Consider the following 27,675-nt stretch of genomic DNA (forward strand, 5'->3'; position numbering starts at 1 on the left):
ATCACGAATTTATCGGCTCTACAATTCTCTGAGCGTTTTGTTACAGTCGTAATTTGCAGGGTCAGAAGACCATGGAAACAGCGTACCATAAAGAATGTCACATCGAAAATGACTTTGCTATGTTTCTTTATATTCCCCAATAAAAGGGGTTGCAGGACTAAGAAGGCAGTTTCGCTTTTTGGCATTTTAAGTAAATCAAATATAAAAAAAAAATTGTAGTCGGGTACCATATTAAAATTAGAAGAAATTCTTTAAATTTTTAGTGATGAGTCACTGATATAATTATGTCCTCCAGCTTTACTAAAAGTGTTAATTTTTCTGGGGTGGTCCAAGTCTACAAAATTTCAGAATTTTAGAAATTTAGAATTTTTAAATTTTAGAATCTTTCTTAAAATAATAAGGGGGTGCCTTATCATGGGGCGGGGACAGACTCAGTTACCCTAATGCATGTGTCCATAATTAATTTAAAGCAATAACAATAAACTCGTCCACCTTTGCGTTAACTGTTTTATTTTTTTTTTTTGTACCATATCAACATAACAATTTCCGTAATTAGTAGGTATAATTATAGAATCTCCTCTGCACAGGAACAGCGTAAGAAAGTAAATGACAGGAGTAACAGATGACTACTACAATCGTGCGAGAAACGAATACATACGTTGTCGGTGTTTGTAAATGTACATATGTATAATAAAACAAACGAGTAAGATTTTTCGTCACTATGGAAAGCGACAAAGTAGGTGCAACGAAAATAAAAAAAAATAAAAATGATCGTTACAAATGATTACATCTGGTGCGATACAATTAAACGTTTGATTTTTCAGTGCTTCTGATTTATTGTGCCAACTACAAATATCAGAAACATTTCGTGAAGGCTCTGAGACAACGATAAGTACTTCATTGTTCGCATTACATGCTACGTGTAGAAAGCTTTCACGAAACGTTTCTATCGTGCATTGAATCACAAAAGTACGATTCTCCAGCTTGCAAGTTCTCGCTGGCCCTAATGTCGAAAACATATTCTAACATCGTTTAAAGAATATAAAAGTACGATTGCATCGAAACGTATAATAAAGGCGTTCTACGTTATCGACACGGTTCATGCAGCTTGATCCTTTGACACCAGGAACATCTCCACGAGTTTGATCAAATTCTCGATCCCCTCCAAATAATTCATATCCAAAGCAGTTGGATCCTCCGCTGGGAAGACGTGCGTGAAATCGATCATATTTATCCGTACCCAATTCTGTTTCTCTTCCGAAGAGCTGGTCAGTTCGTTTAACAGGTCATCGTAATCCTCTTTTATTTTAACGATGTCATCGTCGAAGTTGTTCACGTAAGAATGGGTGCGACATAGTCGGCTTACCCTGAAGTCCGGACTACAGGATCCGCTTCTGTTCAACGTTCTCTCCTTTTCAATCTTGTCGTACTCGCTGCTCAAGCTGATGCTTCTTTTAATAAAATGCACCCTCTCCATCGTTCGATTTCTGCTCGTTTCGACGCTGTTCGCGATCGATTTGCCGGCCGTGTTGAACACGCTCGATTTGGACGCGTGACTGTTCGACGAAGTGAACGTTTTCGGTAGGCACCCGGTATCCTTGTTACCCAGACGGTGATAATGGCGCAGCCTTTTCGCGTCGTATGCCACCAACAGGGAACTAGAATAAAAGCGGAACAACCGCTGCGTACGAAAGAACAGTAAGATCTTCCACAAGAAAGAGAGAAGCTTCACAATCAATTGACGACAGGGCGGTCTTTCTGGACTTATATTCAGGAAGATTTTCAGCGCTGCGCAGGAAAGAAAAGGCACTGTTTGCAGTATTTGAAGAGAAATCAAGAAAAGAGAAGAAATACAGATATACATATATATATATATATTTTTAATGTGTTCTTGGAAGTTCTTCCAGCGTTACGTACGATCCAACTGTGACATTTTTAATTATAACAATTACATATACGGTCAACGGAACATCAAAAATGTATTCATGAACGATAGTGTGTCTGCTTTGTGCGATAATGTGATTTAGAAAATGAATGAAGTTGATAATATACCTTCCACGACACCTTTCGCATCGAGTGTCTTGCCATAATGTTTGCCAAACTTTCTTAACTGGCCGGAAGAGGTGCAGTATACTTGAAAGCCAGTTATACAGAAACCGTAAGTGCGTTTTGACTCGGCGTACTTCAATTCTTCCTTTGCCTTCTTCTCGGAACTGGCTAAAGGATCCCACGTTCGTTTCCCTATCTTTATGTCCATCACGCACGGTTCTGCCATACCATCGGTAATGTCTTTCAGGGTAAGGAATGTTATTCCTAAAATTGAAAAGAAAAATTAATCATTAGGTATTTATGAATGACTAACAAAGGCAATAATTTCAAAATAAGATATATCTGGACCCCAGCACCGGAATGTATTTTCGAAAAAATCATTTTTCAATCAAATGGACTTTATACATTCTGACTCTCGAATTCAGATACAGTTTTTATTAGAAACGTGGTAAAACTTTAATGTTCTTACGTCTGCCAAAAACTTGGAAATCTGTCGTGCCGTAATATCTTGGAACGTAGTTTCTTAATTGTAGCAGCATAGGATCTTGGGACACTTGTAAATTTTCATAGAATGCAATTTCTCTTTTACCAAGCATCGGCTTCACGACGGGTTTAAATACACGGCCATCCGACCTTCGTAACATACCTGCAATATTTTAAACAATCAATTTTTTACAATATTGAATATTTTAAATAATGAATTTAGAAACATACGCACTCGATTTGATGAGATATAAAAGTATCACAAAACTGTACCTATAATTTATCAATTTAAAGCTTAATGTTTCGTAAAAATGATCGGATAAAGGTTTTGTCAATAATTTTAATATAAAATGGATGGTTCTTTGTTGAAACAAACAATGGATCAATCAATTCATAGCTTATCGTTATTATAATCCATTAGCAAATATTCAATTTCGAGATGTGTGAGAATATTATGAAAAACGATTTGTAGATTTTTCAGGGTAAAACAAATCAATAATTTCTTTATCAATTAGATATTCATTAATCGACACTGCTAAGCTGTAAATTGATTGATCCATCGTTTGTTTCAACATAGAACCAGCTATTCTAAATTAAGAATATTAATAAAATATTTAAATACATAGTAAATTTTATAACATTTGAAACTTTAAATTGATATGCCATAAATACTATTGTGCAACACTTTTATACGTCATCACGTCATTCTCGACTTTCTATGTTTCGAAATCCTGAAATTAATATGCAACAATCTAATAAATGAATTAAGCTAATTTGACCTTTGACCAATAGTTACAGGAAACTGTTACGTAAACATAAATGCAACAATGCTTTATCGAAAATTTATAGCAAAATATACTACTATAACCGACAATGTTTAACTAATTTGTATGTTTGAACTACGTTTACTATTCATAAATCAGTTCCTGTGTTGTACTCACGTGTGCACAACGAAAGTAAATTCGATTTTAGTTTCTAATTGTAACTAAATAATGATTTAAAAAATCATCTGATTTGAAAGGGTTAACAATAGGTGTTAATCGAATTTTATTATACATATAAAAAAAAAATCGTATATCTATATTTTCGATGAAATTATTGACTACGGTGATGTTTTTCTGTAACTATTTCAATACTTGATTTCATTGGACGCTTACCAATCATCTGTCGTTCATCGTCGAACGGATGTCCGGACACCCGGGATTCCAATGGACTTATTCCAACAGGAAGTCCACGATCGGACGGAATTTCAGCTACCTCCGTATTCGAAGGCTTATCGAGATGACTTAAAGTTTTATCAGTCTGAGATTCTACGGTCGTCATTGTTGCTGTACTGAGCGGTACGCGTTAATTACTTCAGTAATTAATGAGCGTTGCACGATTCGCAAAGATCTTATCTTCGCTATAAAATCCACCTTTCCCACCACCGATTAAACATGGAAGATTATTTGATTTATTTTCGGCCGTTTTGTTCTGCCTGTAAAGACAAAATTCAGTTAATGAGGAAACTCAATGAATTGGACATCTTATTGCCTACTTGTACGTTCAGGGTGTCCAGGTTAATTTTTTACCATAATTTTTTAAACACTGAGAATAGAAAAATATTGTTCATATGCAAATTGTACGTTCAAGGTGTCCAGGTTAATTTTTTACCATCATTTTTTAAACTCTGAGAATAGAAAACTATTGTTCATACGCAAATTGTACGATACGAAGAGGGAAATTTATTAATAGAAATAAATGTTCTTTTTTTTTTTTTTATTTAATATTATTACATTAGAACATACAGAAGTCAAGTTCGCTTTTTTAAATGCAATTATACGGGGTGTCCTATGAAAGTGGACTAAGCTATAGGTCTAAAATGCTAGAAGATGGTGAAAGATATCATGCAAAATTAAATGGCGTGAAGGAGCTTGATGTATTCGTCGCTTCCGGAAGTGCAGGCGTTCCAAGGATTCTAATGTCATCGTCACTTTTTTAAATGGAACTATATTCTTTTCTATATGTCAATCGAAGCGTATTTTTATTCCTCGCAAAAAAGTATTAAGGTACTCGAGTCGAAAAATCATTAATTCGAAAGATATCTTAAGGAGAGACCACCAGGTTCTCCTTATCTTTCTCTACGATATTTTTCGACCTAATCAATTTACTTGGATAATTTTTAATAGAAAATACCAAGATGCAGTGATTGACGTCAAAAGAAGCACAAAATTCAGAAAAACAATTTTTCAAATTGGAAATGTCTTAATATTTTTTTAGTTTCATTTAAAAAAAGAAAATTGACCTTGAAATCTTTGGAAGATCTGCACTTCCGGATCTTCGTTAAAAATTTATTATTACTATTTGGATTGTTTCAATTTTAAAATGAGCGTTACCTTTGATTATTCCTTTTCACTCGTAGATCAGCGATCGTTAACTTTTGTACTGATCGTACCACAGGTAAACTCACATCACAATGAATGATATTGCTAAAAATCTATCGCTGCACTTTGAAATGATCGAAAAGTAAAATAAATCAAACATTTCCCGCGGCACTTTTGAAACATCCTATCGAGATACTCGTTTATCCCGCTAGAGAGCAGAACAGGTTTGCGAAAGATGTGCCAAATTCGCGCATTTACCAACAAATCGTGATATTTGTTGCTCTTTTAAATATGCAATGGTAACAACAGTATTTGAATGATTAAAGCTCAAACAATTTTCTATTCTAATTAATTTCATTTACAAAATAATAAAGCGTATACAACGTTAATTAATACGAGAATAATCGTTTTTTTCAGGAATCTACATTTTGAACAAACGAAAGAATCATAAAATACAACTCATACGAGGTATACGTACATTTATTGGAAATAACAGAAGAATAATTTATTAGCCACTCTTCTTTTACAATTGTTACATCTATGACATGCCTATATTATTATAACCTAAACGGTAACCAAATCCACAACAACACAATACAGTATGCTCAAAAATGTATCACTTTCACGTGAATAATTTCGTTCAAATCCGTCCTTAGATTAGGCGGAAAAGGATTAGATTCACGATTTTAAATTTCACATTATTACAAATGTACTTATATCTCTATTAGACGTCTTTCTACCTTTTTCTATCGCTGTCTTTTTCGTCACAGTGTGTAATGATTCTTCTATGCACCACTAGAGGGCTATTGTTTTGAGAGATGAAAATCATTCTCGCCTTGTTCTACGATTCGGCATTCTTTGGTTCATTATCCAAAAATTGCACGGTTTGACAGAAAGTTTCTTTAAGTTTTTTTTGTTTCATTATTGCTTATAACATATCGTAACCTAAATATCTTGACCGGAAGTCAATGTTTCCTCAATGATATTGGAGTAATCACAATAATTTTGTGATCGCAAATATACGTCATACTGTAAACTGTTAACTTAACGCGACGAATAAAATAATACGAATTATTTACTGTTGATTGATGTTATTTGAAATATATATCATTTTTTTATAATTAGGATTTACGATATAACAGGTACGTTTTAAAACATTTGACAACTACATTTTTTAACACAAAAAATTTTTCTTTATTTTCTCATACTTACACTTTGCAATAAGTATTAATGAATTTAGAGAAACGAGATATTATAGGGTGCTTCTATTGATTTAGTAAAGGTTATTAGAAGATTGAATACAAAGAAAAGAAATACCATATGATAGTATAAAAGTAAGTAAGTTTATTTATTTCTCTATATACTGATAGTAATGTATTTATTTACAATGAAGATGATGTATTTTTTACAACTGTTCACATGAAAAATCAAATTTTGAATATTTTCTTTGTGTAATATAATTAAGCTTATAACTATGATAACAATTATTAATTAAGCTGTCCATTTTAAACATCTTGTGTCAAGATGAGTACCTAAACATTTCATGCTGCAATATCTAGCACCACATGGAATGCATGTATAATTACTAGGGAAACCACAAACTGCACAAAACTGTCTTTCAGGAAAACGAGATGGGGGTGCTTGTGCAGATGCATAATTAGGAGGATTTGGATTAATATTTAGATCTTCTTCTACTAACTGAGCAAATGTTTTACGAAAACGTTGTTTGTAATATTCTGCTGATCTAGTCTTTTTCCTTCTGCCACCTCTGTTATCTAAGGTTTCTTGAAACTTTGGAACCTTTTTACTCATTACTGAAACAATTATGTTATTATACAAACACTTTTAATACATTTCAAATCTTCATATTATACATACCTAAATCTGCATGGGGGTCATCATGAAAATTATCCTGTTCCAGAGCTTCCAATGCTTTCTTTTGTCTACGTTTACGAGCAGCTTCATCGAGCATCCTTTTCTGATATGCATCTTTTATTCTACCAGATTCTCGGGCAGCCATTTTTACTTATCTTTTAATAAATTAGACTTTTTAAAATGTTTCCACAATGAAATAGAAATACAAATCTCTTCTTAACAATTATTTATATTCCTTTATCTGCTAGAGGGAATGATATTTGATCCATAAGATCATCTACTTTTGCTTGTAATGTATCTAAAATATCAACAGAGATGAACAAATGTCTTTCATCTAGGTCTTGAATAATAAATTTTCGTCCTAAGGCAAAAGTCTCATCCAGGTGTAGAAGGAACTGCTTCATAGCTGCATCACTGTAATCATAAATTTATTATTTTGTTACAGCAGTTTTCTTAAAATGTCAAAAAGAAAAGGAATTTCTTTGGATGAAAAACGTGCAAGAATGCTTCAAATATTTTATGAGAAAAAAGAATTTTATACTTTAAAAGAATTAGAAAAAATTGCTCCAAAAGAAAAAGGGATTATAGTACAATCTGTGAAAGATGTACTTCAAACATTAGTTGATGATGGATTAGTTAGATCAGAAAAAATTGGTACTTCAGTATACTTCTGGACCTTTCCAGGGTAAAAATTTTTAGTCAAAAATATATAGTTGTACATATGATATACCAAAACTAATAAATAAATAATTATATAGAGAAAATATTACCGCGATAGAACAAAGAATATCTGAGGCTTCCAAAAAAATAGTAGAAGCAGAATTTAAGCTCCAAAAATTAAAAGAAGCTTGTGTCAAAGAACAGGTAATAAAAAACAATAGTATGCAGTTAATTAACAAAGAATTTTATTTGAAGGTTATAATCTTTTCAAAACACACAGATAGGAAAAGAGGACACAGAGGAGAGGCAAATTTTATTGCACGAACTAGAAGAATTAAAGGCCAAGGAAGTTCAATTAAAGAAGCAAATTGCCAAATTCAGTGATGCTGATCCAGAAGCTATAGCTAAACTTGTAGAAAAAGCACAGGTATGAGGTTAGTAAAAACTCGTAATTTAAGTTTATTATTTACAAATATTATTTTTTTAGGAATATAAGGATGCGGCTAATGTATGGACGGATAATATTTTTGCTATACAAAGTTGGTGTAAAAGAAAGTTTGATATATCTGAAGAACTTCTTAATAAACAATTCAATATTCCGAACGATTTAGATTACAAAGAATAGAGAATGGTTGTAACTTATTTTAATTGACATTAAATATACAAACCATTCAACCAAAATTCCTTTTGTAACATTTACCATGACTTTATTATTTTCACTTTCAGTGAAATAAAGTCAATTAACTCTTCATACGCACTTTTATCAGTGACTACAGATAGTAGAAGACCATAAAAGACTGGATCAGACTGGATATGTCTTTGTTCTCAAAGGGTCGTGAATTTGTGCCTTGAGAACAAGCGCCATCTGCTTTATCCTAGTTAAAGTTCGACCGCTGCACCATCTATACAAAAGCGGCGGAATACATATACCCTTATTTTAATTTCTGCGTTCATTTAATTTGCTGTAATTATCTTCTTAGCTTATTGAATAAACTCCTTAGGAGGACGAACGTGTTGATTTTATTACTTCCGTCTGCACCCTTTATATTTCTGATTCCACTATATCTCTGCACCCTTATATCACTGCATTCCTTACATCCCAGCAACCCTTACATCTCAGTATTCCTAACATCTCTGCATTCTTTTCATCCCTACATTCCTTACATCTCTTCATCCCTTATATCTCTGCTTCCCTTACATCCCAGCATTCCTCACATCTCTATATCCCCTATATCTCTGCATTCCTCACATTCCTGCCTTCTTTATATACCAACATCCCTTACATGCCTGTATCCTTTACATCCTTGTATCACTTATATTCCTGCATTCCATACATCCCAGTACCTCCCTGAAATTGAGTAGAAATTTTTGCGGCTATAAGACCTGAGATTTGATGCAAATTTAGTTCCTTTTTCCGCCACCAGAGGGCGCTGGTTCGGCATCGAAATTTTACTTCACATTTTTGCCGCCAGAGGGCCAGAAATCGAGCCAGATTTAGTTCCCTTTTTCGCCGCCAGAGGACGCTGATTCGACATCGAAATTTTAGTTCAAATTTTTGTCGCTAGGGTCGCTGTTTTTTTCGAAATTTTCGAAAAAAGGAACTAACTTACCTTTACGTACCTTTACTCGAAGCAGCCTTTATAATATATTTATTATAAGGGATGTAAGGGATGGCGCGATGTAAGGAATGTAGGGATGGAAACATTGTGGGGATGAAAGGAATGTAGGGATGAAAAGAGTGTAGGGATGAAAAGAATGTAGGGATGATAAGAATGTAGGCATTTAAGGGATGAAGAGATGTAAGGGTCGTAGGGATGTAAGGGATGAAGCGATGTAAGGAATGTAGTGATGAAAAGAATGTAAGGATGTAAGGGATGAAGAGATGTAAGGAATGTAGGGATGGTAATAATGTAGGGATTTAAGGGATGATAAGAATGTAGGGATTTAAGGGATGAAGAGATGTAAGAATATAGAAAGAATATAGGGATGAAAGGAATGTTGTGATGAAAAGAATGCAGGGATGTAAGGGATGCAGAGATGTAACGGAACAAGGGATGTAAGTCTTGGTCTTGGCCGATAAAATTATATAAATAACTGAAAAAAGTAAAATAAATGAGGTCCTTGGCTGAGACCCAGAAGAGGGATATAATCATAAATGTTATTCCCCTTCGATGAGCTTATTTAACAAGCAAAAAAAAAAAATGAAGTAAATTAAATAAACTATGGAAAAAAATTATACTGGTTGTGCCCTCTTCATACGGACCTGGTAATATCCAGGGGTGTTAGGAACCCCCCTGCGCCAATGACACTCTCTGCGTACCGACCTGATATCATATTGGGGTATTAAGGACCCCGCATCGCAGGTGACACCGTTTGCATACCGATATTTTGGCATGCGGGGTGTCAGGGACCCCGAAGCACCGATGACACGCTTTGCTTACCGACACTATGGCATTCGGGATATCTGAGACCCCGTGGTAACAGTACGCTGCATACCGACATTTTGGCATGCGGAGTGTCAGGGACCCCGAAGCACCGATGACACGCTTTGCTTACCGACACTACGGCATTCGGGGTATCTAAGACCCCGTGGTACCAGTACGCTGCATACCAATATTATGCCACCGGGGTATCAGGGACCCCGAAGCAAATAGCGAAATATAAGACCTAAAAACGAACAAATCGTGTAACTCACTTGTTCGGGATAGTGATGGGAACGACCGGATCTAGCGAAATATAAGACCTAAAAACGAACATATCGTGAAACTCACTTGTTCGGGATAGTGATGGGTACGACCGGACCTAGCGAAATATAAGACCTAAAAACGAACAAATCGTGAATCTCACTTGTTCGAGGTAGTGATGGGTACGACCAGATCTGTAGCACATGCACACAACAATTATTTATTATAAGACAAACTTGTAAATAATTAAGCAAATATTCACTCACAAACAATGAAAATGATATATTTGTAAATCACAAACGATTTCCAATCAATTACAGTTATCAGTTATCACAAAATCTGTTTATTATAAAAAATTACTAAAAAGTTTCAGCTCACATCATGATTGAAATAAAATTGCTAATTACAAAAGAACTAATTTGTCATAAACGTTAAAAATAGACTCACAATCAATCACAAACGATTTACAAACGAAGTACATTAAGAAAAATTAAAAATAATCATATTTTATTATTCCTTCCGGCTAGCTTTATGTACATACATACATAGGTGCAGGGGTGTCAGGAACCCCGGTGCCTCTCTGCGCAACAACAAAATATCATCATGGGGTGTCAGAGACCCCTGTGACTTTCTCTGCTCACCGACAAAATCTCATCAGGTGGTGTCTAGGACACTTTAAATTACCAAACAAAGGCATGTCCAGTCTTCTACATCTGTAGTCACTGCTTTTACATTCAGAACAGGCCAGAATGTTTTAGAATGGCTGCTTAATTTGCTATATACATACACACAATATCATGAACTCTATTTGTCCTTCAAATTTCTAGATACGAAAGTCACTAGAATTTACTTCTCTGCCAATTCAGCATAATATACAGTACTTGACGACAGGGACGCTAGGAGCGTAATTTTGACTTCAATTATTATTTATAATAATGAATTTTAACATTATTTAAACATGGAAAAAAATAAAGGGAATTAAAGTAAATTATAAGTAGGCAAAAATAAAATTCTATTCGAATCAATTTGCATTACGGAATGAAGTTATAATTGTATATACTTAACATAAGTTGGTTTCGATTCCATGTTACGTATATTAAATTCAGACTACCTGTTCAGAATTAATTACTCATTATAACTTATTAAATTACAAAGTAAATAGTTGATTTTTAGTTAAACTTGAATTTCGCGGGAACTATTTTACCAATCATGAAAAAGAATTTTAATAGTAGATCTACTAGTACGCCCTCTGGACGTACGTTTCCTAGTTTTATGAATTGTTGCGTCAGCCATTAAAATACCCTGAAATCAACCTCAGAGGAAGTCAGTAGTTACTCATCGATCGAGACTTGTATTCACGGTCAGGCTACCGTCGTCTGTAATATTCTTACTCGCGCGAGTTAAGTTAAAGTAAGTTTGATTTTCTTCTTTTTTTTTAATTGTTTGAATTATTGATTAATGTGTTCGTGTTTTTTATTGAATCAATATATTTTTTATGAAAATTTTAAGCACTATATAAGCATTTAAAACTGTAATTTAGCAATTTAGTGTGCATGGCGTTTATAGCACGTGCAATTGAGTGACGAACATTGGGAACCCATAGCTAACGGGATAAATCTTTTTTGATCTTACTTCCATTAAATCTTTTAGTTGCTTAATAAAATACTATTATAAGATGTTCAGTGTTACATAATGCAACTATCCTTGAGCTAGTGCTCTATTATTACATTTTCATTAATAAAAATATCTAAATTTTTGTCTAAAATTCGCTTTCTTATTTATTTCAAATTCAAATTATCTTAGCACGCGTGTGAAAAAGTGGTGTTAATTAATTCTACGAGAAATTACTTATATATACAGTTAAATGCAAAGGTCACTTTCTTATGGTATTATCTTTCCTTATGGTCCTTTGCCATTTTTTTTATTTTTTAATTTATTGCAACATATTGCACAACTCTGTGCAATTCAATAAAGTTTAATGAAAGAAAATCACCTTTTTTTATCTCATATATTCCTCTATGAAATTTAGATTCAGTAACCATTTTTTGCTTGCACTGAAAATATGCATGTATCAGCACCGCGAAAAAGGAATTCTAAACGGAAACATCGATTTATAAATTTACCATTTTTCCGGATTAGGTTAAACTGAAATTAATATTGCATTACTAATTTTCGTTATGTTAATTTATTAGAGCAATGAACAAATAATTGTTGCTTCAATGTCACAGTGACACTTTTGAAACTAAATGCTTTTGTGTTTTATGTAAAAATAGAAATGAAAATATGATTAGATCCTTCCACAATCATTAATTATATTCTTTCATTGATCAAATACCAATTATTAATTATTTGACCGTTTTATCGCTTCGTACGTTATTCATAATTTGACACGTGCAGAGTGTAAAATCCAAAGTATCACAATTATTGACGCATCCTTTTTTCAATATATAAAATTTTATTTTTTTTTTAATTTGACAAATGTATTTGTCACACGTGCATATAAGCAAATTTCTTGTGCAATGAAATTACGAAACGTAAGACTTTTGTTCACGTGCTTCGTACTTACGTAACGAATGATGTATAAGCTAGAATTGTTAATTTCCTTCTACAAATAATAGTTAGTAGATATTTTTGAACATGTATTTTTTATGGAATACAAATTTATGTTTTAAACAATGTTTTTATAGAATAAGGAATAATGGGAGTTCCCGCTGGTGATCCGGAGAAGGGAAAGAAGGTATGTAAATTAAAAATATAATATTTTAATATATTATTTTTTCATCAAGTTTTAATTAAGTTGAAAATGTTCGATATTTAAAATTGGTATCTGTAAATGCGCGCGAAATTTTTATTCAATGACGTATAGATTACGTCTATACGCGATAAGCCGACATGATTCATATCGTTGAGATAGTGTCAATTTATCGTTTGATTTCAATTATTGGTTTAAAGTAATGAATTTTAGATTAGATAACAAAAATAAAAATTACACAAAGCTTGTTTTAAACTTCTATTAAATATTTGTATCTTAAATGTAATTTTTTTTGTTAGCTTTTTGTACAAAGATGCTCACAATGTCATACCATTGAAGCTGGTGGTAAACACAAGGTAGGACCCAATTTACATGGAATAGTGGGTAGGAAAACTGGGCAGGCTCCCGGTTACTCTTACACGGATGCCAACAAAGCAAAAGGTACTTTCTTTCTTTTTCTAATAAAACAGCTGTATTAACATTTATTTTCAAAATTAATACTATATATTTACCATTTTAGGCATCACTTGGAACAAGGACACGTTATTCGAATATCTTGAAAACCCAAAGAAGTACATTCCTGGTACAAAAATGGTGTTTGCCGGTCTGAAGAAACCACAAGAACGAGCTGATCTTATTGCGTATATTGAGCAAGCTTCAAAGTAAACTTAACACTCGTCGAAGATGATCAGACACGCTAGACGTGTTGGGCGGATGTTGTAGAGGAAACTAGTACTATTATCATTTCAAACCTCATGAACATCCGGTTAAATCTCATTCGACTCATTCATTAATTCTCCCCCATTTGGTACTCAAGTGTTTGCAAAGTCTGAATAGTGGAAAATTGTTGTTGTTAATTATAAGTAGGTATATCGTGTAACTATGTACAGTGACAAGAGTCAGACTAGAACCGGCTAGAAACTGACCCTACTTCATTATTAAAGATATTGCGGTGCTCTCTCGCAGTGGCTGCGCCACAAGTAGACCATGCACTATTATTTATTTGTGATTATATGCTGTTCAACTTGTACTACAAACTATTTAAATTGTAATGCAAGAATGTAAAAAAAAAAAAATACAGATTCGGCGAGGAATTTGTAATACTCATTTTCTTCTATGTTAAAAAAAAAGACAAGCATGTAAAAAATTAAGCAACAAAGTACAAAAAGCAATAATGCGATACATCCCACTGAAAATTAAATTTAAATTTGGGTAACATTGAAACACTGAAATGCTTAAACAATTTAGTTCATATTAATTGTATGTACAAAGGAGGAGATAGTGTCAATAGTTAAAGTTTTGAGAACTTTAAATGAATTCTATTCGAATAATGGATGGAAGTAAAATAAATTAAATAATGAAAATTATATGGTTGTGATATTTGAATTTTTTAATCCATTCTTAGAACCGTATACGTTCAGATTAGTATTTACATTATTGTGATAAGAATAAGGAAGGATGTGGTTAAAGAACTGCCAGGAAGTAACGCCTTTTTCTAAGTTTTATACACTTTTCTGAAATAAGTTCCTACAGTCGAATGCAGTAGTTCGCGGTATTACGTTCGTTTAATCATTTTAAATTTCAAATTACCATGGAAAATTTCTCCGATCCTTCCGAAGAACGTGAAATATCAAGTGATACTAATAACACAATAAAAAATAAAGAGAACTCTTTAAGACTTCGATTAGTCCGAGTTTTTAGTTCTGGAGCTTTGAAAAGTCCGAAAAGTCCGCTAAGCGTTTCGAGTTCCCAGAGTACAAGTCCTGGTGGCAATAGTCCGTGTGCCAAGTCTAGATATTCGTGGCAGATACCTTTATCTAATAAAGAGTGTCATACACCGTCTTCAACGGATAGTGGTGTTTCATTTTCATCTTCAAAATCAATGACAGGTACCACGAATTCTCCAAGCAGCGCGTTCAACCCTCAAAGTCCTTGTTCTTCAACATGGTACGTCAGCGAAAAGTGAGTTTTAAAAAAATTTAATTGTACAATTAAAACTACTAATTATTTAAAATATTATATTTTATAGTATAATTCTTGATAATATCCAAAAGTATATTTGATATGTATATTATTACAATAAGACTTGATTAATTAAGGTTAATTAAGGACCTCCTTTTTAGTAATATCTTTTGAAACGTAATTTTCTATTAACGAAACAAAATTTGCAAAGTAGAAATATTCAAAGTAGAATCACATGTCAAAAGCGCCTTACTAGCTGAACATACCGTTTCATATACGCGCATAGTCTCCATAGAAGGTTAGTATTGGAAAGGTGGATAAAAATCAAGCAAGCTTGGATGAGTTATCAGATGAAGCAATCTATATGAACATCAGGCGTAAAAACGGATAAATAAATAGCTACTTTGAAGATACATTCAAGCGAACGCACATCGGTAGAGAAGCGCGAATGGGTCGATGCAGCGCCGGCGCTACAGGACGGAACCACGAAGACGAGCATCCCCACCATTTTCTCTTCATCGTCGAAACGATCGCGTCGACGTGTAGCCACTTCTCCATCCAGCGTTCAAAACAGAGCGAGAAGAAAAGAGCCTCCTCTACTTCTCTATCCCTTGTTCTCTTTCTGCCTCGCTTCTAGTCTGTCACTTATCGCACGAATGCACCTCGTCGTCGTGCTCCGCAGAACACTGTACGAAGCGCTTCGAACCAGTGTACATCGGTTTGCAGCAAAGTAAAGTTGTCTCGTAATTGCCTCCTCGCGAGGAATTAGGAATTGAATAAAATTGACACAGGTACGTACCGTAGACGTCAACAGATCATTCATTGAACAATGTTCATTGTTTCATTTAAATACATCACGGGTTACATGGAACACTTTAACGCGGTATATCGTTAGGGCAAGCATTGATGACAGTGACAGTCCAAAGTGCCGCGCTTTTTAGCAAGAGTCATAGAGTCAGTTTAAAATAAAAATTGTGCAAAATAATTACGCGCGCCTAAAATGAAACTTGTTCGAATATGGGTCTTCGCTTGGACTCTTCCAAGCATGTATACAGCATTACAGAAAAATCATGATACATATTTTTATAGATCTCTGATAAAGCTTTCGTATCACGATAAAAACCTAGAGTGTTTTATAACGTAATCGCCTTGTGCGCGTATAGCTTATTTTTCTCACGACTATTGTTTTTAAATTTTGAATAAAACTGTGATTAAAAGTTTTTTTTATTTAGAGAATGGAATTAGGAAGATTTTGTTTCTTTCATCGATCCTGTTTTCTATACACCACTTAGGGGTTTACTTTTTGAATGACAGTGGTGACTTTTGTCGAGAAAATTTGCGATACTAGAGCAACATTACATTTTACACTCGAGTCTCTCAAGTGCGTAAGGATGGCCTCGGGCAAAGAGCATGATTTAGGACGCAGAGTGTTTCCAAAGTATGTAGGTATACACGCGTATACGGTAGCACGAGAAGTACTTACATGACATATACGTGTATATGTACACGCGTGTTCGTATCTATACCTATTTGTAGCCTGCATCATCGGGTAAAAAGTAGGTCTAGGGAATCAGCTGACCGAAAGGGGCGCGTGCGCTTCGCTGAAAGCAGAAGACATTTGAAACGCCCACTATACACACCTACTCGCCGAATTCCGGAAAAAGGGAGTCCTCGGAACCGCGGATATTGATAAGGCTACAAAAAAAGACTTCGCGCTTAAGTGATCACTGATTACACCTACGCACACGTGCGCGGACACGTATTATATTTAGGAATGTAGGCCACGCGTATCGGATTGATATGACACTTTATATATTTAAAAAATAACTATCAAAGTATTATTTACTCCTTTTTTTAAAACACGTTTACTGCTACGCCAGTCACTGGTAACTGATACTCGGATGGCGGACCATGAAGAGAGTCCAAATTTTAATTCAATTTTGTATTTCTTATTATTTTCATTTTCCAAATATTATTTTGTTCCTTTAAAAATGATACTTCCAACATACGAAACTCTATCGTTTAAAAATTATATTATTTAAAGCTTAATTTGAAAATTGAGGCAATCGTATGAGGAATGATTATAACACTTTGTTTTCAAATTTAATGACTTAATCAATTTTATTTAAAAGTTTTTTTTAGTTAGTTGAACATATCTGTCGAGGAAAGATTTTAAAATTTAATTTTGCCCCATCTGTTGCTTAACCGTTATATCAGCGCACTTTGCAATGCACACGTAACGAATCTTTGACCATGACCGAGTGAGCGTTTAGCGTGGACAAACATAGTCAAGATTGATATGACATTTACGTAAAGAGCAGTTTGATTTTGAAATTGTCAGTTTTCAGTGGCTGCGAAATATTTTCTTTTACTTTGAAACAGATAGTTCGCGATGCTTTTGTCTTCGCATACGCGTGTATAGTCGTTCGTACTACAACGATACTCTCTCCATTGCGTAAAACGGCTTTCTTAAACAAAAGAGGATTTGTCGGTGAAAGGCGTTTCGTTGTTAGTCGTGAGAAAAAAAGTAGTGCAGTGACATACGGGAAAATCTCATTACTTAACCATACTACACCAGCTTGCCTTCTGTAATCGTAAAATCGTTATGAACTAGTTCATTTTTTAAAATAAAAATACTGATATCAACCCTTCTCAGTCGAGCGAGTCGCAAACTGAATTTTCTGCCAATATCAATATTAATTTATCTTTTCTCCTAAAAAAAAAAAAAGAATTTTTCCGCATTAAACAAACAGTATAAGTCAATTAGCTCGAAAAAGGTAATAAAGCGCGCAAGGAAAGTAACTACGGTACATTAAGTTAATTACTATCCGCAATTATTTTTTTCTTCCTTCACGACACAGTGAAACGCTATCATCGACGATGCTTCCGCGTACGTATATAGAACGTCAGCATGAAAACGCGGCGGATTCCCATCGTTATGTCATCGTAGCATCAAATTAGGAGGTAAAGTAACGAGGGAAAGCTAGCTTGATTAATTGTTCCGATGATTCAGTGATGAAGTACTCGCCGCAGCAGCAACAACAAAAGGAAAGGAAGTCGGAGAGCGACGTATGCTCGATCGACGCGACACCGACGCGTCGCCGTTCGACGTCGACGGACTGCAAGAATTCCTCGGTTTCGACGACGAGGAGCTCGGTCTGTCGTTCACCGTCCACGGGGATGTTCGCCTGGATGCGGGTGTTCCGACTCGCGTCGATGCTACACCAGGTCGGCTGCTAGAGCCGAGCTTACGCAGCACCTCGTGCCGCAACTTCATAGATGTATTTAACGAATTCGAATTAAAAAGAAAATAACAGTACTCAGTACACGTGTTTGGTGCACGCGTGCGCGCGCAACCGGCCTGCGCCTGCACTTATGCAACCAGCGCGGACCGCGTGCATCGACACACGTGTACATACAGGTGTATCCGACGACCCTTTTTCTCTAGGTCGCGATTCACCTACACACATTAGGGTGGTCGGTTCCGTAACGTAGGGACGACCGACAGTAGCTCAACCATAGTGCGTTACGCAATTATGTGTTAACAGCCAAACGGGCGTCGTACTTGCTACGTTACGCCTACCATGTAGAGACGACGAGTTTGCGTGTACGCGCCATTACGGATCAACCGGCAGGACGTTTCCGTAAACGCGTATACACGCGTGTGCATCGTTACATAGAGCGCAGTATCCGGTTCCAGTTAATCGATTGGTCATTTCGGAACCGTTTAATTAGTACGTAAGCATTGAAATCGGAGGTAATTCGTTCGCGACGGTGGTGATACATGTACATCACCGTCTAAACCCTCGGTACGTTTATATTCTCTTTCAGTTGACACCTTACGAACGGGTTACGCGTGTGTACAATTACCTGCCATAGTGAATACGGTTTCTTAGCTTGTACGTGAATAGTAATAAGGATCTAACGTGGTGCTATGTTCAGAACATTCCTCGATTTATTCAACCCCCTTTCGTTGCTATACTTTCACTCGTCTCTCCCCTATCTTTCTTCTTCATTCTATTTTTCTTGTGGTATTGATTCGATTCGGTGGATGACGATAGCCATGTAACGGTGAATATCGACTATTTTTTTGTACGAACGTTAAATAATCGTATACGGTTTTTCGTTTTCTTTTTTTTTTTCAATTTCATTCGAGAATGTATACAACTGTTTTGCATTTATTTTCTCTTGGAAAATTATTTTCCAACCGAGGCATACAATATTGCGCGCGCTTCAGGTATCTACGAATTACGAATTTACATCCGATTTCACATCCCAGTTATTATTCTGCGATCACTACGGAGATTTGTCAGTGTTATTGATATCGATCGATATATTTTATGACTACGCAAATCGACAAATAAATTCGATATTTGCTTTAACGCGAGATCTACTGTTTTATCTGCCAATCCCAAAAACATCCCTGAATTATTCTGTTATCATAAAGTTATAGCAAAATTATGACCTGCTTTTTTTCTTCTTAAAATATACATTCATTTTTGAATAATAACAAGTTCTGACGGAAAATAATGTTTAATGGTCGATATAAAGAGCGATCAATAAAGAATAGAACTCGGTCATGAATTAAAAGTGTGACATTTAGATCCAGTTTTTTTCTTCTGTTTCTTTATTCTGACATAAATAACGTGTTAAATTGCTGAAAGAAGGTGTAATTGAGTAACAACTATGAGCCATTTGTAGAACATACGGAGGCAGAGAAATAATAAACGAAAGTGAGTCACAGTTGTGGGTTAAGAATAGATATGTTCCTTTACAAGGTAAGCTCTATATGTATTGAATTGAACGGAATATTTTGCAAAAATGGTTACTCTCACTTTTTAGGAGCTCTGCGAGTGAATTGTCGAGCAGCTTTAATTTAAAATTATAATTCAAACGTGTAGTTTCTCTAAATATGGGTCATTGGAGTCACCAGCTCATACATGTACGACGACAGATCAAAGCACGTATGTTTATATACTTCAATGATCTCACATTGTCAGCTTTATTTTCAAGGATCAATTTCTTCACGAAACACATTCAAATAAAATTACTCATCCTAACTCCCTGTTTAAATCTAACCTGGGTATATTTTATTTAAAATTAAAATAAGAAGTAACTATCGAAAATAATACAGATTTGGCTCTGTGATTTGAAAATGGAGAAAATTTCAATTTATTTGAAATAAAAGCAATTATATTAATTGCAACTTAAATATATAACGAGTAATTAATTTAAAGGTAAAAAAATGTTTGAGTATAGATTACAATAGAATTACAGATAACAGAATTATCGCTTTTTTTTAGCCAGTTAACACACGTGATCTTTTATCAGAAAAACAAAAACAAACCTCAAACCTTAATAAAACTTCGATTATGCAACTGTTCGTCGCATTAAACGTATTTGTAAATAAACATGTAACAGCTTATGTAATAATTTTGTTAGCTATTTAAAGATATCCTTGCAATTTATTTACAACGGTTTTATGTCTGTTATTTGAACAAAAGACGCATCTGTAATTTTCTCGTATTAATATAATCGATGTTCCCAAACAATAGAAATATCCGTATATAATTATCGTCAGAAGATATCGTGACATTTATTTCATTTACTTCATTTATTCCATTTATTGTCATCGAACAATACTACCTCATTTAACTTGAAAATGGCCCAATGGAGTTTTTATAATGCTGAGTGAGAAATTCACAGTTTGAATATATATATCATCCAAGAATCATCTGTTATTCAGCGTCAAAGGAACGCTTGTGTAATCTTGTATTAACTGCATCCTGAATTCCTTCATTTATATCTATGACGTAAATGCAGGTGCACTTTAACCAATAACGTCATAAATAATATTCATTTTCCTCTGATGTAGAATTAATTCCACCGGTTTCTTATCACCAGTACCTGCTGGTATTATCAGCTGCTTGTAAAACAGGTCGTGAATTCTGGTATACCGGATGTGGGTTTAGGTATCAAACTCCATTCTTCTATACTTCATTATGCCATAAGAAAAGACACGACTAGGTTTAAAACATTTTATGAATTTTTAATTTTTGTATACAGTACTTTAATACTTTTTTAGATAAAATGTTTCAAACGATTAATTTTATTTGAAAAAAATTTTATTGAAACTGTATACTTCTTATGACGTCAATATATGCGTTTTTTTATTCTCTATAAGAGAGTATTAAGGTGGTGGAACGAAAACTAATTAGTTCAAAAGATATCATAGGGAGAGACCACTAAGCCCGTCTTGTCTCTCCCTAAGATATCTTTCAATATAATCAATTTTCGATCCAAAGACCAATACATTTTTGTAAGGAGTAAAAATACGAATTGATTGACGTATAGCAAAGTATACAGTTCTATTTAAAAAAATGAAGATGACCTTGAATTCATTGAAACACCTTCACTTTCAGAGCCAATATATACGTCATACAATGCTTCATTTGACACCATTTAATTTTTACCTAATAACATTATTTTCTATCTTATACCATTTTGGAACTACAGACGAATTGAATGGGACACCTTGTATATGTAGAGTTCCTTTTATACGTCTGGCTAATATCTTAAATGTTTGCATTTGAAAATACACAAACTATCAAAGTTTTTCAAAAATAGCTTTTGAGCAAGTGCGTCGCAAATCTAACAACTGAGCTTTTCAACTAACCGTCTTAGATTTTGCTATTGCGAGCTGGGAAGCCGGTAGAGTGGTTTAAAATTTAATATTTCCCCAGAGTATCATGGGATTACTTATTTTTAAGACCACTGACTCGAAATCTGATGTCTAAAATTGAAAATTAAAAACAGTAAGCCTAATATAGAGGTGCCAAAAATGGATATTTCTCTCATAGTATCAAAAATAATAATTATATAATAATCGGAAGTAATGAATGAGATTAAAAATAACATCAATAGTTGGCAACGTTACGTACCAAAATTACACACTACTTATACACTTAAATATTCATAGAAGAATCAAGGTGATTGAATACCATGTTGTGACAAGTGCTTAAAGCGACGTACGGCCTTGTTATTCTGTTTCCTTGGGTTATAATACGCCAAAGAATTATTATATTCAAATTATATATGCTGATAAATTGCATTCATTATTATTCAACTTGCTTTTAAAAATTGGTATTATTTGCTCTATGAATTACACCTATTTCCCCCTTATAAACTATATTCTTAATTAATAAAGTAATTATCATATTATTGCAGAGTAATTAATTTAATAAGCGTTTCATGCTCTTTAATTTGACATGAATTCGCGCGTCGATAGCAACACTCTCAGTGCCATCTGACAGTGAACCTTAAAAATAACGACGCCGAAAGTTGTTCGTAAGCTAAAAAACTTTTAACATTTTATTTTTAAGTTTTGCTAAAATAAGGAGAAGTAGAGTTAAAAGTAACAATTAATTTACTTACTTTTTCTATAATCTCACGGCCTGAAATACCGATGTTTCTAAAATCTTCATTTTCGTCACCTGTTCTATTGCGCACTCTATGTTTTGGAACGGTGATTTTAGGAACTAAACAATCGGGGAGTCGCAATAGTTGATAATTAAAAGAAAAAGGAGAAAAGATTGAAAGAACAAGACTTTGAACCTTTTTAAACATTTAAGGATACCCAAGCAACGCAGAATAATTCTGCTAATTTTAATTGATTTGGAAGAAAGGGACAGGATGCATAGCGACATCTATGCAATCAGCCGATAAAACAGAAGCTTACAAACAACCCTCTGAAGTCCGCCACTTTATCGGCCAACCACTTTCGCTGTTTGGTCCAGTTTGGAACTGTGGGTGGCAGGTAGGACAAACTCTGGCAAGGAGGGCTGAAGGGTGGGAGGTGTACGGTGGTAAACACTCGCGCAAGAAGTACGTACATAGTCTCGCGAGGACTCGTGCCGCGATTACGTCGTTCTGGGTATCCGAGCATGATCGACGTTCAGTGATCAACTGAAACGACTTTAGTGTCGTACCCGTGAAACGTCAACAATCCATTCGATTCCCGCGAACTGTTTACTTCCCGATTCATCCGTCGATTTGTTCTGGTGCCGTGATACGTACCGATCTATCTCAGTAACGAAGAGATCGTCGAAACTCGCGTGTCGGTTGTTACGAATGTGCCGGTGAAACAATCTCTTTATATGCGATGCGACGTCCTTTGATTCGCCATCTCTCCGAGGGTGGTGGCGGTGCAAGTGACAATGCCGGTACCAGGAGGCAGCAATCCATGAAGGAGGACGAACGTGGTAGTTACACCTGGAATTGTCGCGAATATGGTCATCACCTGTCGTCCTGCGACCTTCTCAAGGTCCCCACGGCTCTCAGCTGTCGCGGGCAAACCACGTCGCCGGAACCACGAATTACGCTCCACAGGTAGGTCGATTTCGATCTGTAGTAGCCGTGTACGACGTGGTAGGAGAAGCTAGCTACGAAATTGTCCGGGTCAGTGGATCCTTCGGGGGCTCTTTCTGGGTAACCGCGCTCGCGCAATGCATCGAACCGCGCTATGGCCGAGTAACTTGTTTCGAAAAAGAATTCGTTTATCAAATTTCTTTTATTTCTTATATTTGCAACCCTTGCGCTGTGTTTCGCTTCAGTACGTTTCTATAATATTACATTAGGATTGAGACAAATTTCAAATTTGTTAACTTTCTGCTACGGAAATTAACACGTTGATTAGCGTAGTGGAAAAGGCCATGCGTAGTCAGACAGGTTAAATTTGTAATTAATCCAAGATTAAATTAACCTTGCCACTTGCTACTTTGCATAAGTAATATCATTTACATCATTTTAATTTTCTTTTAAGCACCAGTTATAAAGATGTTATAATTTCACGGTCGGTATCATATATTCGTGATTTTAATATATAGCTTCCTTTCTTATCTTTCTTCATTTCACTTCCTATGCAATGGAGCATCAATCAAATGCAATTTAGAAATTAGTCTATCGGTATGATTCCACTTTACGATAGGCCTTTACTCCTTGAGGTAAATTGAATAGCGTGCAGCGTATTTCTCGGGTACGATTCCATCGATAGGCTCTGTTTGTATACAGAAAGTCAAATAACATTACAAGGGTCACAGATTCCAGGAAGTTCGAAACCTTCATGCTATTAAGACGCTTTCTGCGCAATATATGTTCACCTCTAAGTAGACATACAAAAATGTTGAAATGAACAAACTAAGACATTCATTTTAATTAGCGATTTGTAATTATAAAATATATTGTGATTAGAACAAAAATAGAAGAAAAGATTATTCATTGTTATATTTGACACGGTGATTAAAACTGTGTGGGCCAATAATTTTTACACTCGGACAATTAGAAAATTTTTATATCTGCATATAATTAATTGAAAAGTTCTTCACTGTCACGATTCGTCATGGTTGAAATTTTTCTAATACTAAAAATGGGATTTACTTTATTTTTTTATAATAAAGTAAACATGATTGAAAAATTTTACAGTATCTTACATTACCCTGAGTTTGAAAAATTAAATAGCTAATGCAAGTGCAAACACGAGTTAACTCGTGGCCGATTAACAATGTGTTAACATCTTTCATTGAAAATGCATGGGGTGTAATTACACCTGCATGCACGTTCAACGTTAAAATATTTATACGCAGAGAGAAGATTAATGCAGTGACCAAATTATTATAAAAAGATAATACCTATGTAAAATGCAATTTTTATAAATTTTTACTGAAATTTCAAGTTGAAATTAGTACAATGGCAAATTTAATATAAAGCAGAATAATTATCTCACGTCAGTATTAAAATTAACAACTTATCTTATATAAGTATTCCAAACAACACTATTTACCACGTAATCGTTCGGAATCCTGATCGAAATTCAAAGTAGAATGATTAGTATAGAGCCAAACTTGACACAGCTAATCCTATCTTAATTTCCAACATACGAAGGATCCACTGACGAACATCGATTCGGAGATGTAAATATAAAAAACGAGGGTGAAATTATCTTGGACGTGTATTTTTGTGCACGTATTAAGCTCCGTCCTATATTTCCTGACCTAAATCCTCTAGGGTCATATCAGTGGAAAGGTGCATTTCGCAAATGACTATCACCACTCGACGTACACTTACAAAGAGACGAACGTATTACGGAAATGTTTATCACGTCGACAAATTGTCGCGATCACGATCGGAATTGTTTCTGGGAAATAACGTCTCCTCGCAGTTCACGTTTCCAGCAGAGCGTGTATGATCGAAAAAGTTTGCTACTTGTTTGCGTTCGTAGTGGACCGGAACGGTAAACAATTTTCGGGGAAATAGGTCACAGACAAATCTACGATGAAAATAATCCTCTTTGACGTTATGGATGTACCAGCTTGAAGATCTCGGTGTTAGGGGTCTTAATACTTCTTATCATTTGAGACGATTGTATTCACAAGTACACTTTGTTATTAAATTCCTTAATTTTCTAAAGGAATTTTATAAATGTTTGGTTGAAATGACGCAAACAAAAGTTTGGATAATTTTCATAAATTCATTGACTTTCTTCATCTAATTCTGTTTAAATAATTCACTTAAATGTCAGATAGGAAATGAAAAGGAAGTGATGGCAATCTATTAGATGGAAACATTGCGGGTAATTAAACTTTGAAATTGAATTTCGATCATTATCGATATTAAAGTGTTCTGAAATGATAATATCCTTCTAAACAATAGCGCTTGGTTCACAGGAGTGCGCTATAGCTTGACCTTTGTAATTTCTCATTAAGCTGTTAAAATCTAGTTAATTGCTTTACTATATTATGCTACTAGGCGCTATTGTTGTTATAACTATGTGAACTTAAGTGTTCTCCATTACTTCGTTAAAATACACACTTTTCTCTACGATGTGTTTAAATTTGATTAAAAATAAATCTTCTTTGGACTATCTCAGAATAAAATAGGGAAAGAAAAGGAAATAAATTTTGAACAAAATTAACGTAGGCTCCAATAAACGATAGAAAATATTTTTTTATTTATTTATTTAGCATATTGTTGATCATTGAATATTTAAATCCTTTATACAATGAAGAACCAGTCATTTTATATCAAGAATATTGAGGAGGCTTTTATGTCATCATCTTCATTAAATCTTAAACTTCAAATTGATATCGTCTAAGTATTATTTGGTGATACTTTTATGTCATGAAGTTATGTCAGATTCCTTATGTCTCTGAATTCATCATTTTACGTGTCAAAAGTTAATATAGAATTAGAGCCTTGTCATTCATATCCGACCTACAATTTTTAACTGTAAATACCATACCGTGAAATAACTTGACCTGATTCGATGACGAATTAGGAATTGAGCTTCAGTAAAGTAGTTTTGAAATCAACCCATACCCACGCAAGGATCTTCAAGGGGGGAATGATGATCACTCTACCAGTACAATGTCGATCAAAAGTATCGAACTGCTTTACTCAAAATTATGATATAATATAATAGAAATCGCATTAGATAAGTTCAAGTATGAATTAAAAATCTGAAAAAATCCACGATCATAAACAAACATATCTAGAACATTGTAGAATTTTTTCAGATTTTTTGAATACCATTAAATAGGAAAAATATGGCAGAAACCATTGTTTGAAACCAGGGTTGAAAGGCTCAAGGGCATTTTTGACAATTTCATCCTGCTATACTCTTTAAACCTAAGTATAAAAAATACATTTTCCACTTAAAATCATTCCTTCAATACTAATATCGAGTAAATAATATTTTGAAATTTTGTAGATGAAAAAATTAATATGTTTTCAATATTTTTTAATTAATGGGCTTAATGAGCCCCCTCTTTGGTATTTCTAGAGTTAATAATAAGGTGTGAACACTTTTGCCACCCACTGTACATACTATCTAGCGTGATATCTACGAACCTTTTTTTTATGTAATAAAAGAGGGTCGTTTATTGCGAAATACCAGGGCCTGGGTATAGAGGACATCCTCATTCCAGCGGGGATAGTCGATCGGACGAGCGGAGATGATCGTTGAGTGATAGATTAGTTTTGCCAGGAGGTAACGGGAGAGATTATTATGCAATCGGTGCTAACAAGTAGGGCAATCTGATGGAAGAACGGAGATGACCTTGAGCGAGGTCCGGAAACTGTCGGAAACGGAAACTGGAAAAGGACGACTCTTTTTCGTTTTCTATTAAATCGTTTTTTCATCGGACGATTCCATTCGAATGTCGCCGTCTTATTTGATTTCTGAGAGGCGACGATTGTAAACAACCTTCCTCTCCATGTTTTGAAGTACAATGAGTTATGGAGTTTATGGATCTGTTGTTCGCAGCCCGGTAGAACCTTGATACTTGCGATCGAACTTCCTCTGTAACATTTCGTTCTACATTCAGGGTAGAACATGGAAATTCATGGAACACGTTGTCTCATAGCATTTGTACGAGCTTCCCATTTGGAATGTTCTGTAGAACTTGGGATATTGTTACTGAAATATACACAGTCGAATTAGCATCCTTTAGCTAAGGATGAGAATAGAAACGGGAGCTTTCCACCGTTTGCCTTCAATTTTGGGAAAACCTTGGAAAACCCAAGGTAGACCTTCGCGTGTAAAGAATAAGGGAGAATAAAGAAAGTAGATTCTTTCTTTCACATTTTTCTTTAATCAAAGGACCCCAGCAGGGGCGGACTGGAACTTAAATTTGTATCGGGAGATTAGTGAAATGACGGGCCATTTTGTGGAATAAGGGCATTAATTTTTAATTATTTAGGCCTCAAATCCCTATCAAAAATTTTCTCCAACTCCCAATGACCAGCTCCCCTCCCCTGAATTCATCTTAAAATCAGTTCCACATTAAAGTAC

The 27,675-nt window shown here is 34.7% G+C and overlaps 6 protein-coding genes across 9 annotated transcripts in view; 3 read left to right on the top strand and 3 right to left on the bottom strand.

Moving 5' to 3' along the window:
* Positions 1 to 506: 506 nt before the first annotated feature.
* Positions 507 to 5,661, bottom strand: Ipk2 (Inositol phosphate kinase 2). 3 transcript variants are annotated; one of them, XM_076691986.1, is made up of 6 exons: positions 5,374 to 5,661; positions 4,908 to 5,177; positions 3,690 to 4,009; positions 2,519 to 2,695; positions 2,053 to 2,313; positions 507 to 1,788 (listed from the first exon to the last, which is right to left on the bottom strand). In XM_076691986.1, the coding sequence occupies exons 3-6, from the start codon at positions 3,853 to 3,855 to the stop codon at positions 1,100 to 1,102; spliced, it is 1,293 nt and encodes a 430-aa protein (XP_076548101.1). In that variant the 5' UTR covers positions 3,856 to 4,009; positions 4,908 to 5,177; positions 5,374 to 5,661; the 3' UTR covers positions 507 to 1,099. The 3 variants fall into 3 exon arrangements, with proteins under 3 accessions (XP_076548101.1, XP_034186726.2, XP_034186725.2); XM_034330835.2 differs by lacking the exon at positions 4,908 to 5,177; XM_034330834.2 differs by lacking the exon at positions 5,374 to 5,661 and having other exon boundaries at positions 4,908 to 5,273.
* A 602-nt stretch (positions 5,662 to 6,263) lies between these two features.
* On the bottom strand, positions 6,264 to 6,921 carry LOC117607294 (zinc finger HIT domain-containing protein 1). The gene is made up of 2 exons (XM_034330838.2): positions 6,774 to 6,921; positions 6,264 to 6,709 (listed from the first exon to the last, which is right to left on the bottom strand). Exons 1-2 carry the CDS (start codon positions 6,913 to 6,915, stop codon positions 6,387 to 6,389), a joined length of 465 nt encoding a protein of 154 aa, XP_034186729.1. The 5' UTR covers positions 6,916 to 6,921; the 3' UTR covers positions 6,264 to 6,386.
* Positions 6,851 to 8,238, bottom strand: Tfb5 (transcription factor B5). Its single transcript, XM_034330839.2, has 2 exons — positions 8,099 to 8,238; positions 6,851 to 7,184 (listed from the first exon to the last, which is right to left on the bottom strand). Exons 1-2 carry the CDS (start codon positions 8,131 to 8,133, stop codon positions 6,998 to 7,000), a joined length of 222 nt encoding a protein of 73 aa, XP_034186730.1. The 5' UTR covers positions 8,134 to 8,238; the 3' UTR covers positions 6,851 to 6,997.
* Positions 7,216 to 8,073, top strand: LOC117607293 (meiotic nuclear division protein 1 homolog). Its single transcript, XM_034330837.2, has 4 exons — positions 7,216 to 7,455; positions 7,529 to 7,634; positions 7,711 to 7,857; positions 7,918 to 8,073. The coding sequence occupies exons 1-4, from the start codon at positions 7,229 to 7,231 to the stop codon at positions 8,053 to 8,055; spliced, it is 618 nt and encodes a 205-aa protein (XP_034186728.2). The 5' UTR covers positions 7,216 to 7,228; the 3' UTR covers positions 8,056 to 8,073.
* Positions 8,239 to 11,375: 3,137 nt separating the features above from the next.
* Positions 11,376 to 14,053, top strand: CytC (mitochondrial cytochrome C). Its single transcript, XM_034331210.2, has 4 exons — positions 11,376 to 11,524; positions 12,802 to 12,851; positions 13,166 to 13,307; positions 13,387 to 14,053. Exons 2-4 carry the CDS (start codon positions 12,813 to 12,815, stop codon positions 13,530 to 13,532), a joined length of 327 nt encoding a protein of 108 aa, XP_034187101.1. The 5' UTR covers positions 11,376 to 11,524; positions 12,802 to 12,812; the 3' UTR covers positions 13,533 to 14,053.
* Positions 14,054 to 14,277: 224 nt separating this feature from the next.
* LOC117607475 (uncharacterized) overlaps positions 14,278 to 27,675 on the top strand; it is a 149,974-nt gene continuing 136,576 nt past the window's right edge. The window contains exon 1 of one of the 2 annotated variants that reach the window (XM_034331199.2): positions 14,278 to 14,828. In XM_034331199.2, the coding sequence (XP_034187090.1) occupies positions 14,458 to 14,828 (371 nt within the window). In that variant the 5' untranslated portion in view covers positions 14,278 to 14,457. Of the gene's footprint in view, positions 14,829 to 22,728; positions 23,217 to 27,675 lie in introns of those variants that run through there. The other variant, XM_034331200.2, reaches the window with a different exon arrangement.

Source organism: Osmia lignaria, chromosome 14, assembly GCF_051020975.1.
Source record: "Osmia lignaria lignaria isolate PbOS001 chromosome 14, iyOsmLign1, whole genome shotgun sequence".
In the NCBI taxonomy this organism is placed as follows: domain Eukaryota; kingdom Metazoa; phylum Arthropoda; class Insecta; order Hymenoptera; family Megachilidae; genus Osmia; species Osmia lignaria.